At 33.9% G+C, this 12,667-nt stretch overlaps 1 protein-coding gene across 2 annotated transcripts in view; it reads left to right on the forward strand.

The window, feature by feature from the left end:
• The window catches only part of ZC3H6 (zinc finger CCCH-type containing 6), a 78,741-nt gene extending 72,828 nt beyond the window's left edge, over positions 1 to 5,913 (forward strand). For both annotated transcript variants that reach the window (XM_020987519.2, XM_020987514.2), the window contains 2 exons: positions 717 to 950; positions 3,247 to 5,913. In XM_020987519.2, coding sequence (XP_020843178.1) covers positions 717 to 950; positions 3,247 to 4,751 — 1,739 coding nt within the window. In that variant the 3' untranslated portion in view covers positions 4,752 to 5,913. The remainder of the gene's footprint in view (positions 1 to 716; positions 951 to 3,246) is intronic.
• Positions 5,914 to 12,667: the final 6,754 nt, after the last annotated feature.

Consider the following 12,667-nt stretch of genomic DNA (forward strand, 5'->3'; position numbering starts at 1 on the left):
GCAGAATGTAAGCCAAAACTGTTCGTTTTTATCATTATATCCTCAATGCTTAGCACAGTGCCTTGTCCATAGTAGGAACTTAGTAGATGCTTGTTGAATTGAAGAATATAAATGAAAGGAAAACGGAAAGGAAGCCCAGTGCTGAGTAATTGTAATATTCAGTCTTGGTCCTAGAGAACAAGTAATGAAATAGAGGAACATGGAGACAGATTTTTACATATAGTGTCAGCTGCTGTCACTATATCATAAAGTTTTTGGTTAACCATTTTTCCTTTTTTACAAAGGAGGATTGAACTCCTTTGTGCCAAAGGAAAACAATTAAACAAAAACAAATAACAGTGATAGCATCTGACAAAATAGACAACATTTTGCCCTAATAGTCCCTCATCTCTTCTGTGAGACATTAAAGGTTTCCGTCCTGTATGGCCTTCGTGGATTTTTCAGTTGCTTAGAGTTTGTCTTGAATCTTGAAAATTACTAAATGCCTTTAAAATTTATCCAAAAGCATTAACGTAGTAAAGCTTTAAATACTTTAATGTTGTTTTTAATAATTTAACAAAATTATACCTTCAAGCTTGAGATTAGGTAAATATTTTCTTATAAAAATTCACTTATTGTTGGGGAATCCATGCCTTGTAAAACTGACTATTATCCAGTGAGATTTTTTTTAATATTATCCAGTATTTGTTTCTTTTATTGTTGTTGAATACATGCAGATGGAATGTGGCATGGTGAATTTGCTGAACATCAGCCTCACATGGCTCAAGACTCATTAAACAGTGGAAGTGAGTCAGATTGCATCAACACACCAGGTCATAAAACTGCTATAAATGTACCAGATTTCCTTCCTGCAATGCAGAAAGCCCTCTTTGTAAGACTTAGTCAGAAACATCAGGAGGATGGAGAACCAGTTGGTCACCAGTCTCAAAGGACATTAAGCAAGGAAGAAGGTAATATCAAATATGATAAGATCTTATTTGTTATGCTTCCTCTGTGACTAGAAAGATCTCAGTCAAAATTGGTTAGTTCTGTTTACCCAGGATTCCCTTCTTCTGCTTAACTCTGCCACTGCCAACTCACTACTCTCTGCCCCATTATAGGTCCCATTTACTGCCACAACTGTGAATCCTTTGAGCAGACACTAAAATGACAAGAGCAGAGGATGATTGGAAAAGGAAGTTGGATGATCATGTAGTGAGGGTTAACAAATGGACAATCCAAGCCTAATATTAAATGGGTCAGAGTTGGAGCAAAAGGCTCTAGGGATGAATGTGAAGAAATAGGCCTTTCTTGTAGTCCCCCTTCAAAACAGTCCAGTTAATCTGGAAATCTAAATGGATCTCCAGTGAGAAGATTGCTGAACAAAGTTATAAGTAGTTCATATACTTCATTTTCTGGGGTAGTGAACATGTAATAATCTCTACTGCTTTGTTGAATATTTGGGACAATTTCCTATTCTTTCTGTATTGTGAGTAAACAAGTGAATGAAAAAACATTTAGTCAGTGCTTACTTTGTGTCAGACTCTGTGCTAAGGGCTGTTGATAAAAAAAAGAAAAAGCAAAATAGTCCTTGCTTTGAGAAGATTTAATAGTCTAATAGGGAAAAGGAACATATATAGGAACTTGGTGGCAGAGAAGGGATGTTTTTACATAACATATTTAAATGACCAAATAAAGCTATATTGCCAACAGGTGATTTCTAGCTGTTTCAATCTTATAGAAACTTCATAGAAATAACAGTAGGTAGCTACTACCTATTTCTCTCCTGTAGAAACTACATGATAATAAATCATCTTAGTCATTTCCTGATAACTCATAGCAAAATAATACCTTATTTACTTGGAATAATCAGATGTTGTAGGGGCTTCATATAATTGAATTTTTTACATAGCTGGATTTCACCCTTTTAGCTTGAAAAATTGACTTTTGGTAGAAAACATTTCAAAATTCAACAGGGCTTCCCTTATAAATAGTATATGGAACATAAACCTTTATTTTTATTTTTCAAGGTCATCATTGTGAATATCAGTGATGGTAGTATGCCAAAATAAAGTAAAGCCTTAGGGGGAAATTAAATTGTTTTCCCCTGGGCTCCTGAAGATTTACTTGCAGTAGTACCCTTACCTAAAATCCTATACTAAGTGCCCCTGATGTGCTTTTTAATTTCTTGTAGCTTCTTTTCTTTAGTTAGGAATCTTCTCCTTTAAATTAATCATCTTCTTAATAATCAGCTTCTTAAAGTAATCACTTCTCATGGTTGTCCATGTGCCTACTAATAGTGCTTTTCTTTGTCCCCACCTTCTAAATTGTGGCTTCTAATCTACTATAGGATGAGAAAATAGATAAACAAGCTTATTTAAATGTATATATTCTTCTAATTTTCTTGTAAGATCTCTCTATATATCTAGGTCATGTATGCATTTTGACCTTATCTTGAGATATTAGCCCATGTCCGGTTCTGCCATGCTGTTTTCCAGTTTTCCCAATAATTTTTACCAAATAATGGATTCTTATCCCAAAATCTTAAGTCTTTATACTTGTCAAATACAAGGTTATTATGTTTATTTGCTGCTATAAATTGTCTGCTGTATTCCATTAATCTACCTTTCTGTTTCTTAGCCAGTACCAGAGAGTTTTGATAATTATTGCCTTATAATACAGTTTAAGATCTGGTACTGCTACACCTCCTTCCTTTACACTTTTTTTTTCATTATTTCCTTTGATTCTTCTTGACTTTTTGTTTTTCCAAATGAATTTTGTCATTTTTTCTAACTCAGTAAAATAATATTTTGGTAATTTGATTGGGATGGTGTTGAATATGTAAATTAGTTTGGGTAAAATTGTCATTTTTATTATATTGGCCCTAACCATGAACAATTAATATCTTTCCAATTATTTAAATCTGGATAATGTTAATATGTGGTTTTCCATGTCAGTATGCACCCATAGGGATCCTTATGTACAATTTAATGGCCTCCATTTCTATTTGATTTTGACATGCATTGCTCTAGAGAAATCATTGACTCTGTTACTATAGTTAGCAACTATGCAACCACATATGTTCACTGCATATGTGTATGTAGTACAGTCTAGTCCCAAAAGAGTACCTTACTCTAGATTCTATTTTTACATTTCCCTCATTGTTGGTTCAGCTTTAAATGAACATTATTACAGAGACCATGAATTTTTTTGAAATTTTGAATTTAAATGTGACCTTTTTTTAAAAAAAATTTTGTTTGTTTTTAGATGATAATGTTAACTGGTATTCCAGTAGTGAAGAAGAAGAGGGAAGTAGTGTCAAATCAATATTGAAAACTTTACAGAAACAAACAGAGACTCTAAGGAATCAACAACAACATTCCACAGAACTTGGTACTCCTACTGATCCAAGACTTGCTAAAGACAAAAATACAGGAAGCCAAGCTGTTGATCCTAGACTTAGGGCTGTCCCAAGACAAAGCTCTAGAAAACCTCCTGATTCTGCCCCTTTTGATCCTAGACTTGCACGAGATCCCAGGAAATTAAAACTTAATGAAAGTGGTCATGCAAGTCCTTCTGTTGGTGGAGGAAAGTTTGACTTACACCATGCAAATTCTGGAGTTAAAGTCAAACAAAAAGGAATAGATGATGAAGAAGAAGAAACAGAAAGAGAGCTGAGAGAAAAAGCTTTCCTAATACCTTTGGAATCTTTACCTGGTGTAACACTACAAGATCCAAGGTCACAGCTTAGACAATTCAGCCATATTAAAATGGATATTATCCTGACCAAACCAAACTTTGCAAAACACATTGTATGGGCTCCTGAAGATTTACTTCCAGTACCCTTACCTAAACCTGACCCAGTTTCATCAATCAACTTACCTCTTCCCCCACTTATAGCTGACCAGAGGCTAAATAAATTACGTAATATAAATAGTGATCTTCATCAAAGTACAATGCCAGCTGATCCAAGATTAGCAGCAAAAGCCAAAAATAATACTACGAGAAGTGGATACTTGGACCAACCTGGAGAAACCCACAGTCCAGGAAATAAATTAGGGGATCCTAGGTTGCAAAAAAATGTTGATCCTAGACTTCATAGGCTGTCCAATACAGACTCTCATCATGGGATTGCAAAGGATCCTCATCCATCAAAATTTGATCCACGTTTGGCCAGACCTAGTCCTGGTTCATCACAGATCTCAGGGGCATTAACTAATAAATCTGAATCTGATTCTCTTCCTCCATATGCTCCTAAACTGTCAGCTTCAACTGGTGTTAGACTGGGAACACCAAGTTCTATTCTTAGTGGCATTAGTTTGTATGATCCAAGGGAACATGGTTCATTGTCTTTATCAGATCCAGCACCACTTTCTTTAGGAGAGAATGGAGAGAACCAGAAAAAAATCAGTGGCTTACAAAATAATGGCAAAAATGAGCCTTCTCCTTCAGAAGCTTTGCAGAAGACCACTCCAAATTTGGAAAAGACTACAGATGGGCCAATTGACCCACAGTCAGATAAACAGAATAATACTGTTAAGACTCAGATTAAACCTGAGCCCCCACACTCCAGTACTGCACCAGCAGTGCACAACCTTCCAATCCAGGCTTTAACAGGATTAATAAGACCACAGTACAGTGATCCACGACAGACAAGACAGCCAGGACAGGTGAATCAAATGCCAGATAATGATCCAAGTGGAGAATCGGATGATAAATCCCTGAAGGATGTTTTTAAGACTTTTGATCCAACAGCTTCACCATTTTGTTAGCAATGCTTTATTAAAAAATTCTTTTTACTGTTGCGACTATTGCAGTTCTCTGCTGTTTTGTAACTGGTTTACCTCTATGCTTTATTTATTTTTAAATTATAATTATCAACACTTTTTCAGCTGCTAATTCCAGAACCACATGCAGTTATATGCTCTAGTGTTTGCAGAGATGTGGTATTTTCTACATATTTTTTCAACTTCAGGGAGACTGTAATAATTGACACATAGAAACAGATGTATCACGTTAGAGCTGATGAAAGCACTTTTCATTGTAAATAAAACATCATGAAGAACTCAGCACTCAACCTGTATATGTGCAAGCTGTCTTTCATAATCAATGTTTAGACAAATAATTGCCACTTTTGTATGATGTATAGTTTTGAGCAATACAGTGTACATTACTTTGAAATAAATATTTCAGACTAAGATCTTCTGAATTTATCAGGCTGACTGAAATATAAACAAATGAAGTAAAAAAAAATCTTAATCCTCATTTTTTAGAGCAATTGATGTTAAAGATATCACTTTTATTCATTGTCAATATTTTTTGTGTGAATGATAACTATGTCATCTACTAAAGCATTTAAAATGTCATATCTTTTCAAAGTATTTTCTTCTATGCTGTATATAAAAAATTGTGAAGTATGTAACTAAAATGTTGTTAAAAGGTGAGAATACTTAAGTTGTCTAATACAAAACCTTTTATTTAATTTTTCACATAAAATAGTTCTGAATTAGTGCTGTAGGTTACATTGTGGTGTTTATGTATTTCAATGTATTTTTGTATTCAGCAGCTTAATTTGTATTGCTTTTTTTGTATTGATGTTACTGCAGTACTTGTATTCATCGTGTCTTCAGCATTTTTAACAAAATTTTAAAAAGATATAGTGGGAGTCTATTAGTGACTATTAAACTGATAATGTTCTAAATGACCAGGTACCGTATTTTTACTTATAATTCTTGGAAAATAGAAACTACCTGAACCGATCTTATACAGAGATTACTGATATAATCAACTGTACACAACTACCAGAGAAGAACCTCTTTTAAATTTAGCCCAATGGGTATTCTACCGTAAAAGGGACTATCTTGTGTTTGAGTATTTAATGTGCTCATGGTTTGTAAATCACCTAAATTGATTAGAAATTGTATTTTTATAAAACCTTGTATTCTTGTGTATTTATTATAGTGTACAAATAATGACTAGCCTATTTGTTTCAAACTTTGTCATGCACATACTGTTTAGAACTGAAAAATAAGTATTACATTGATACTCATATATCCTAAACTAAAGATATATGATAGTGTTTGCTGGTAGCAAATTCAGTAGGTAACTTTGAGAGGAGCATTTCATTATAAAACATAATGAAAGTAAAAGTTAAGATTTTTAAACTTAGCCTAGAAATTGGTCCTCAAATGAAAACCACCACTTTTGCTAAGTAATTTTAAAATTACATGGCTAATTATTTCTGTGGGAACCTGTCACCTTTGTACCTTGGTACTCAGATAGTAGCATAAGGGTTAATATTAATGCATGTACACTCCTTACTTTTTGTTCATTGTTTATTATTGTTTGACCTGATTACGTTTTATACTGAAACTGAGTTGCAGTTACAATAACAAATGTATGTCTATTCCATGATAAGAATTTTTTTTAATGGGAGAAGTGCTATATTATTAAGATGTAAATGTGATTGTCTACTGATTCTCTTTTGATTGCTTGATAGCCATGGACAAGCTCTTTTTGGTTTAAAAAAAAAACTCAGTCTTTAAGCCACTGTGACAGTAGTCATCATATTACAAATTCTGCTTTCCTAACTAAGGAAATAATTGTCTAATAAAAAACACTGAAAAGAGAGTGTAAGATTTAAGTCACATATATTTTAAATATATATATATATATATATATATATATATATATATATATATATATATATATAAAACATTTATTTTTGCGTGGTTAAAATTGAATACTAGTTTTGCTATATTGAGCTTCATGAAGAGCATCGCTGCATTTTTGAAACTTTTAAATTACTTAATAGCGATAATTAGCTCATCCATGTATCTCGACTTCTCATAATATATTTAAATACTGCGCACATTTTAATAATATATAAAAAGATAATATCTGTTGATATGTAAGATAGGATCTAAGCCAGTGGTTTTGATTCCACCCTTTTGAACCTTTCTTCTACTAAAAAGTTATCAGCAGTAAGGATTAACATTCGTGAATGTAAATAAGGTTGCTCAAGTGATGGTTATTTGGACATATTGCATAGGTCAGATTTTGGTTACAGTTTAAAATGTAAGTGAATACATTATATAAAGGATGCTGTAAGTTTTAAAATACATTATTTCACTTATAATTACAGTTTTATTGAGATGTATCTGGCTAAGAAATTGCTTTCTCACACTGGCATGTCAAATGCACTGGCCAACATAGATAATTTTAATGTATTTTTGATATTAATATAACTATCGTTCATTCATTGTGTTTGGGACATTTTAAACAAAATTATAAAAAAAAATCAGGAAGTCTATTAATGACTGTTACACTGAAAATGTTCTAAAAGAACAGGTACTGTATTTTTTTATTTACAACACTGGTAAAATAGATGATACCTGAACTAATCTTATAATAGGGATTGTGGATAAAATCAGCTACCAGAAAAGAAAATTTACTATTCTTATTTTTTTCATTTTATACTCTTTTTGAATGTTTTTTATTAATAATTAAGTTCCCTTAGGAAAGCAGAACTTACAAGATGTGATGACTACTTTAACCTTTTTTCCTCACCAAAACTTCATATGGAGCGATATTCTCTGATGTATAAGCCACTCTATAGGGTCGAGTTGAATGTTTAAGCCATTAGTGTCCCATAAAGCAAATTATACCCTTTTTCCTCAGCATCCATGAAGATTCCAGAGGCAACGAGGAATAGGTTATGGCCTTGAGGAGTGTTTGATTCCTAAGTTTCTCTACCTATACTACTTTATGGCATAATGGTTCTTTTCATAGTTGCACACTTTTGTGCTTTAGTTCTTAGATGGATATAGTTAGTTACCTGTTACGATCAGGATTTTGAACTGAGGTACAAAAGATCATAATTTATTTGGCGACTGCTCTTTCTCAAATCTGATTTGGCTATTACATATAGCCTCAGACTTCTTCTATCTTTGGAAAATTACCCAACTTTGAACTAGTCTCAAGTCTTACCCTAAGGGTATAGGTTTCCTCAAGCTGTAAGCTTAAACGTTTCACACCCCTAGATTCACCGATTCCAAACCCCAAAGTTTTTAATATTTTATTTAAAATGTAGAATGAGACCAAATTTCATGGATAAGAAGTAATGATGTCAAGTTTTCCCAATGCTTCCTTGCATTTCATCTTTTTTAGTATTTCCAGCTTTTCTTACTGTCAGTCCTCTGTATTTGACAGTAAAAAAAAGGTTGATTGGAAAAGAAAGATTCATTTAAACCACCTGTATATTTTTTTTAAAGTGGGGTGGTAGTGTGGCACATCAGGCTGAGAGTTTAAAAATTATAAATTCATATATTGGTTCTAAATGCCCTAAAACAAAAGAATTGACTTTCTATTTCCTCATTTATGAAATAAGGATAATATGGCTGCTCACAGATTTTGAAAGAAATAATGATTATTGTAAAGTATTTTGTAAATAGAAAAATGCTTTTATAAAGCATCATGAAAACGATCCATCTATACCTGCTGGGATGAATTAAGTTGTGCAATTTGGAAAGCAACTTGTGAAGTTTCAATGGTGTATGCTGAAGTTATCATAGAGCCTTCATTCATATTTCTTAAAGTCATAATTGCCTAATAATTTACTTCAATAATTTCAACAAGTACCAGTTTCCTAAATTATAGTTTGTATAATTTATAAACAGAAAAAAATCCTTGCTCCAGGGTTTTCATTGACTTGGGGTGTGTGTGTGTGTGTGTATTAAAAGCGGGACATTTATACAATTTACAAAGCATGATACTGAGTGGTGGAGTTTTTTAATTGTTATAAAAGGCTGCTTCTGTGTGGTGTACTTGGTAATACAAAGTTCGTCTGAGGTAACAAGCTCAATCATTGTAAATTTGCCTATGGCTCTTAGTAACCAGCTTGTCCCATTCTGTGCAGTACATTACTTTCTGTGTTTATGTGAAGCTTGTGATAGTGCTATAAGTATTTCAGAAAGGTAATGTCACTTATATCAGAATGACCATTTGATCAAGCCAAGTATTATTGTCTCTGTCAAATACAGTGAAAGCCATAGATTGCTTAAAAGGTGGGAAATTTCTTGGGCCTGTGACCTTGAGGTCTTAGATACAGTGAGAAAAGGTCTCTCTATGTTTGACACAGGACTCTGTTGGCAAAGCTTGTCTCTTTTCCTTGCACCTAGTTAGTGAACTTACTCCATTCTTGTTATCTTGTTGGAAATGCAAGGACAGGCTCATTATTCAAGTGGTCTTCAAACTATCAAGTCTCTGTGCTTCCTCTGGTAGTCTGCTTTTGTGAACATTGCTGAAATGTAGGTTTTCCATGTTTTTGGCTGCTTTTTATAATCAGCTTGCTGGAAATGAGCCTAAAGTTTTATCTGTTGAATTTCTAGGCCACTAGTAAACTGACATCAGTTCAGAGAAATCTTTGTGTAGTAAACATAATCCATGTGTAGCAAAGAAGGCCTTTAATTGAATATTTTAAAATTACTTCTCTAATGAGAGCCAATGTCATTAGAATACCTTAATCTTTTGAAAGATTTCTAATTTCATCAGTGTGGATTCTCCCTCCCCTGAAGCAGATCCAACTCCACCACATTTCATGAAATTCTGTAGCTGAAAATTTCATTACGTGGTGGACACTTTTCTGATGATGAGCCTTTCTACATTTAGACAGCCTGATACTCAGGTGACAGAAATTCAGTCAACTGCCAGGCCCATACTTAAAGCCTTTCTAGCTTGGTAAGACCTGCTAGAGCATGTGCTTTACTGGAATAGCCTTTGAGAACTCAGGGTCAACTCCATGCCACAGTGAATCATCAGGGTAGGACTTTAGTGGAGGATCTACTATACTTTCCTACAGGTAGCTTAATATGCTTTGCAGAACCAGTCTGAATGGATCCTGATGTTCACAAAACTCCAGTAATGAACATTATGCTTCTTAGTTAGATTTACAGTACTTAACTTGTTGCACCATAGCCTAATTTATCCCTTTGGGCACTTTCTCCTTAAAGGGGTACAAAGCTAAGAAAGGGCTTTTCATCTTTCCTCTCCTTTTGATGCTTATGTAGGATAATCTATGTTTTTAAATAAGAATAAATAAAAAGCACATTTGGAATTAGTTTGTATGTGGCTCAAGGACAGGAAATACATCTGCTATACTTTTTATATACCCCCACAGGAACAAGCTTAATACTGGCCATATTGTAGGTGTTTTATAAATGCTTAATTGATTGGTTTCTTAATGCATTAAACCCAAGGGTTAATGTTGATATTTTATCAGAGTAGTAGGGACAAAATTATTTTATGGCAGCTATATATTCTTGATTATGTTCAAGGGCAAGTTACTTTGTGAAATCTCTTCTCCAGTAAACACAGGGCACCTTCTCCATCCCTACTTTCCCAAAATAAATAGCTTGAATAGTGTAGGTCATAGGGGTAATTCAGTTTCCCCTATATTCTACTTTATGGTACCATATACCTCAGAGAGTACTGGAATGCACTAAAATAACCTCTGGATGATCAGGCAAATCAAGTAGATAAAAATGACTTTTTCCCATTGGTCTTTGAGGGGTTCTTGATATATATGAAAAAGAAACAACTGTAATCATAGATCAGTATTTATGATAAAAATATCTCTTGCCTTTCTTGGGTAGTTCCCCCAGATTTTCTCAAGGACTTAAGCCAGCATCCCTTTAAATTCCTATTTTCCTGAAAGTAAACACTGTGTGGATTAACACCTTGATAGGTAGGTTATTGCGCAGAATAACAACAATCACCATTCACAAGGAATAGTAATTCTCCCTTTGAAATTATAAAATTCAATATCACATTATGCTAATTCAACAGCTTGAAACACCTGACCATCATTACTATTTTTAGTGGGATGTTTATTGTATCAGAGGTATATATGAAAAAAGTGTTGATTTTCTTCTTGGCCTCAAACTGCATTGTCATTTCTTGGAATAGCATATTATAACATTATTTACCTTTTAGTCAGTAGGCATTCAACTTTGAGTTTTTAAGGAAAAACTAACAAGCTTGGCATGTTAGCAGCAGTTAAGTTGATTATCAGCCCCCTTTGTGCTCACCATTTAGGCATTTCATTAACGGTTAACACGCTACCCTGGTAAAATCTTGAGAGGAGGTGAAATTTGCTTTTTTTTTTAACTGCATTGTCAGTAGATACAAAGTTTACTATAATATAGTTAGAAGTAAGCCAAAATTAGTATTTTGCATTGTCCATGTACCTTCACTACCAGCAATATTTGAGAGTTGGTTGTGTAGTAAGTTGAAGGGTTTTTGGGGGGGCAGGGGGAGAAAACACAGGACACACATGAAAATAAGCTAAATACAAGATAAGTATTCTTACCAGAGTTTTCATCCATCCTTAATTTTATTAGCATTTGCACTTCAAATGCTTAAGAGGGAAGTCACTTGACTTGAGATTTCTTCAAGTAATGGAATGCCATTCCCTTTTAAGAGTGACAATCAAAAAAGTCATTCAGTATGCCAAATTGCCCTAGTTGTTAATATTTTTATTCCTCCAAAAACTCTGAAAGGGCTCAGATATAGAATTCCACAATAGTGGGCTGTTATTGTTTTTCTTGTTTTGAGCTGTCAACTTTTCCAGGATCCAAATGTATTAATGTCATTTCCTGGTTGGGATATAGTGGGCTTGTTTATGATAGGCTGCTTCTCTGCCAGTTTCATAAGCATTATTTTTTGCTATGCAAACCCAAGTTGCTCCAATTCAGTATTAGGTATTCCTGACATTCTACTATCATTATTTGGGTTCCCCAAACTATCACATGCTGGACCCATGTCATGAAAACATTTCTCTTTAGGGGTTTTTATTGATTGCATCTTTGTGAACTGATAACTTCTGGGTGTTCAGAATCAGTTATCATTTGGTTTTGACCCTTGTTGACATTGGTAACAGGCCATTCTGCTACTTCTGACCTAACTGAAGGCATATTCATTTGACTATATCAGGAAAAACTTCCTGTTTTCTCCTCATTCACTGTTTCCAGATTGCTTCTTGTTCTGTTCCAAGTTTCTGTAATTTCTTCCTGTAACACTTTCCGTTGTCTAACTTGAAATAAAGTTATTTCTAACCTCTCTCCTAGTACTCTGTTGTTTGTCATCAATAAAGCTATAAAGTCACCTCCTCCACTTCCTTTAGATCACAATCAGAAGGTAATCAGCAATTCAGCTTCTACTTGTTAACCATATTTCTTGGAGCTTATTCGATTTCTTTTCCTAATTGTGCTTTGTCTAATAACAGTATTTAAAGCTGTTTTCTTGATAGCCGTTATCAATATAAGCTAAAAAAAAAGCAAAAAATAATCCTTTAAAAATATTCCTTGGATATAAATTTTCTTGCTGCTGGTAAAGTAACCATTTTGAAGAAGGGCAGAAGCCATGCTTGGCTCAGAGTTCATACTGATTCTTAGGAAGAGACCTTAGATTACCTTCACTCTAGTATCTATAGCATCATTAAGATTTGGCCCTTAGTTTCTCCTCAAATACCACCCCCTACCCAAGTGATAAAACAGCTCCAGTTTTTAAAGTTTTCTTTTTTCTTAAAAAATAGCAGCAGCTAGGTGGCACCGTGGATAGAATATGGCTCTGTAGTCAGGAAAACCAAAGTTCAAATATGGCCTCAGACATTTACTATCTAGGTAACTCT

Source organism: Phascolarctos cinereus, unplaced genomic scaffold (assembly GCF_003287225.1).
Source record: "Phascolarctos cinereus isolate Bilbo 61053 unplaced genomic scaffold, phaCin_HiC Scaffold_2;HRSCAF=192, whole genome shotgun sequence".
Classification (NCBI taxonomy): domain Eukaryota; kingdom Metazoa; phylum Chordata; class Mammalia; order Diprotodontia; family Phascolarctidae; genus Phascolarctos; species Phascolarctos cinereus.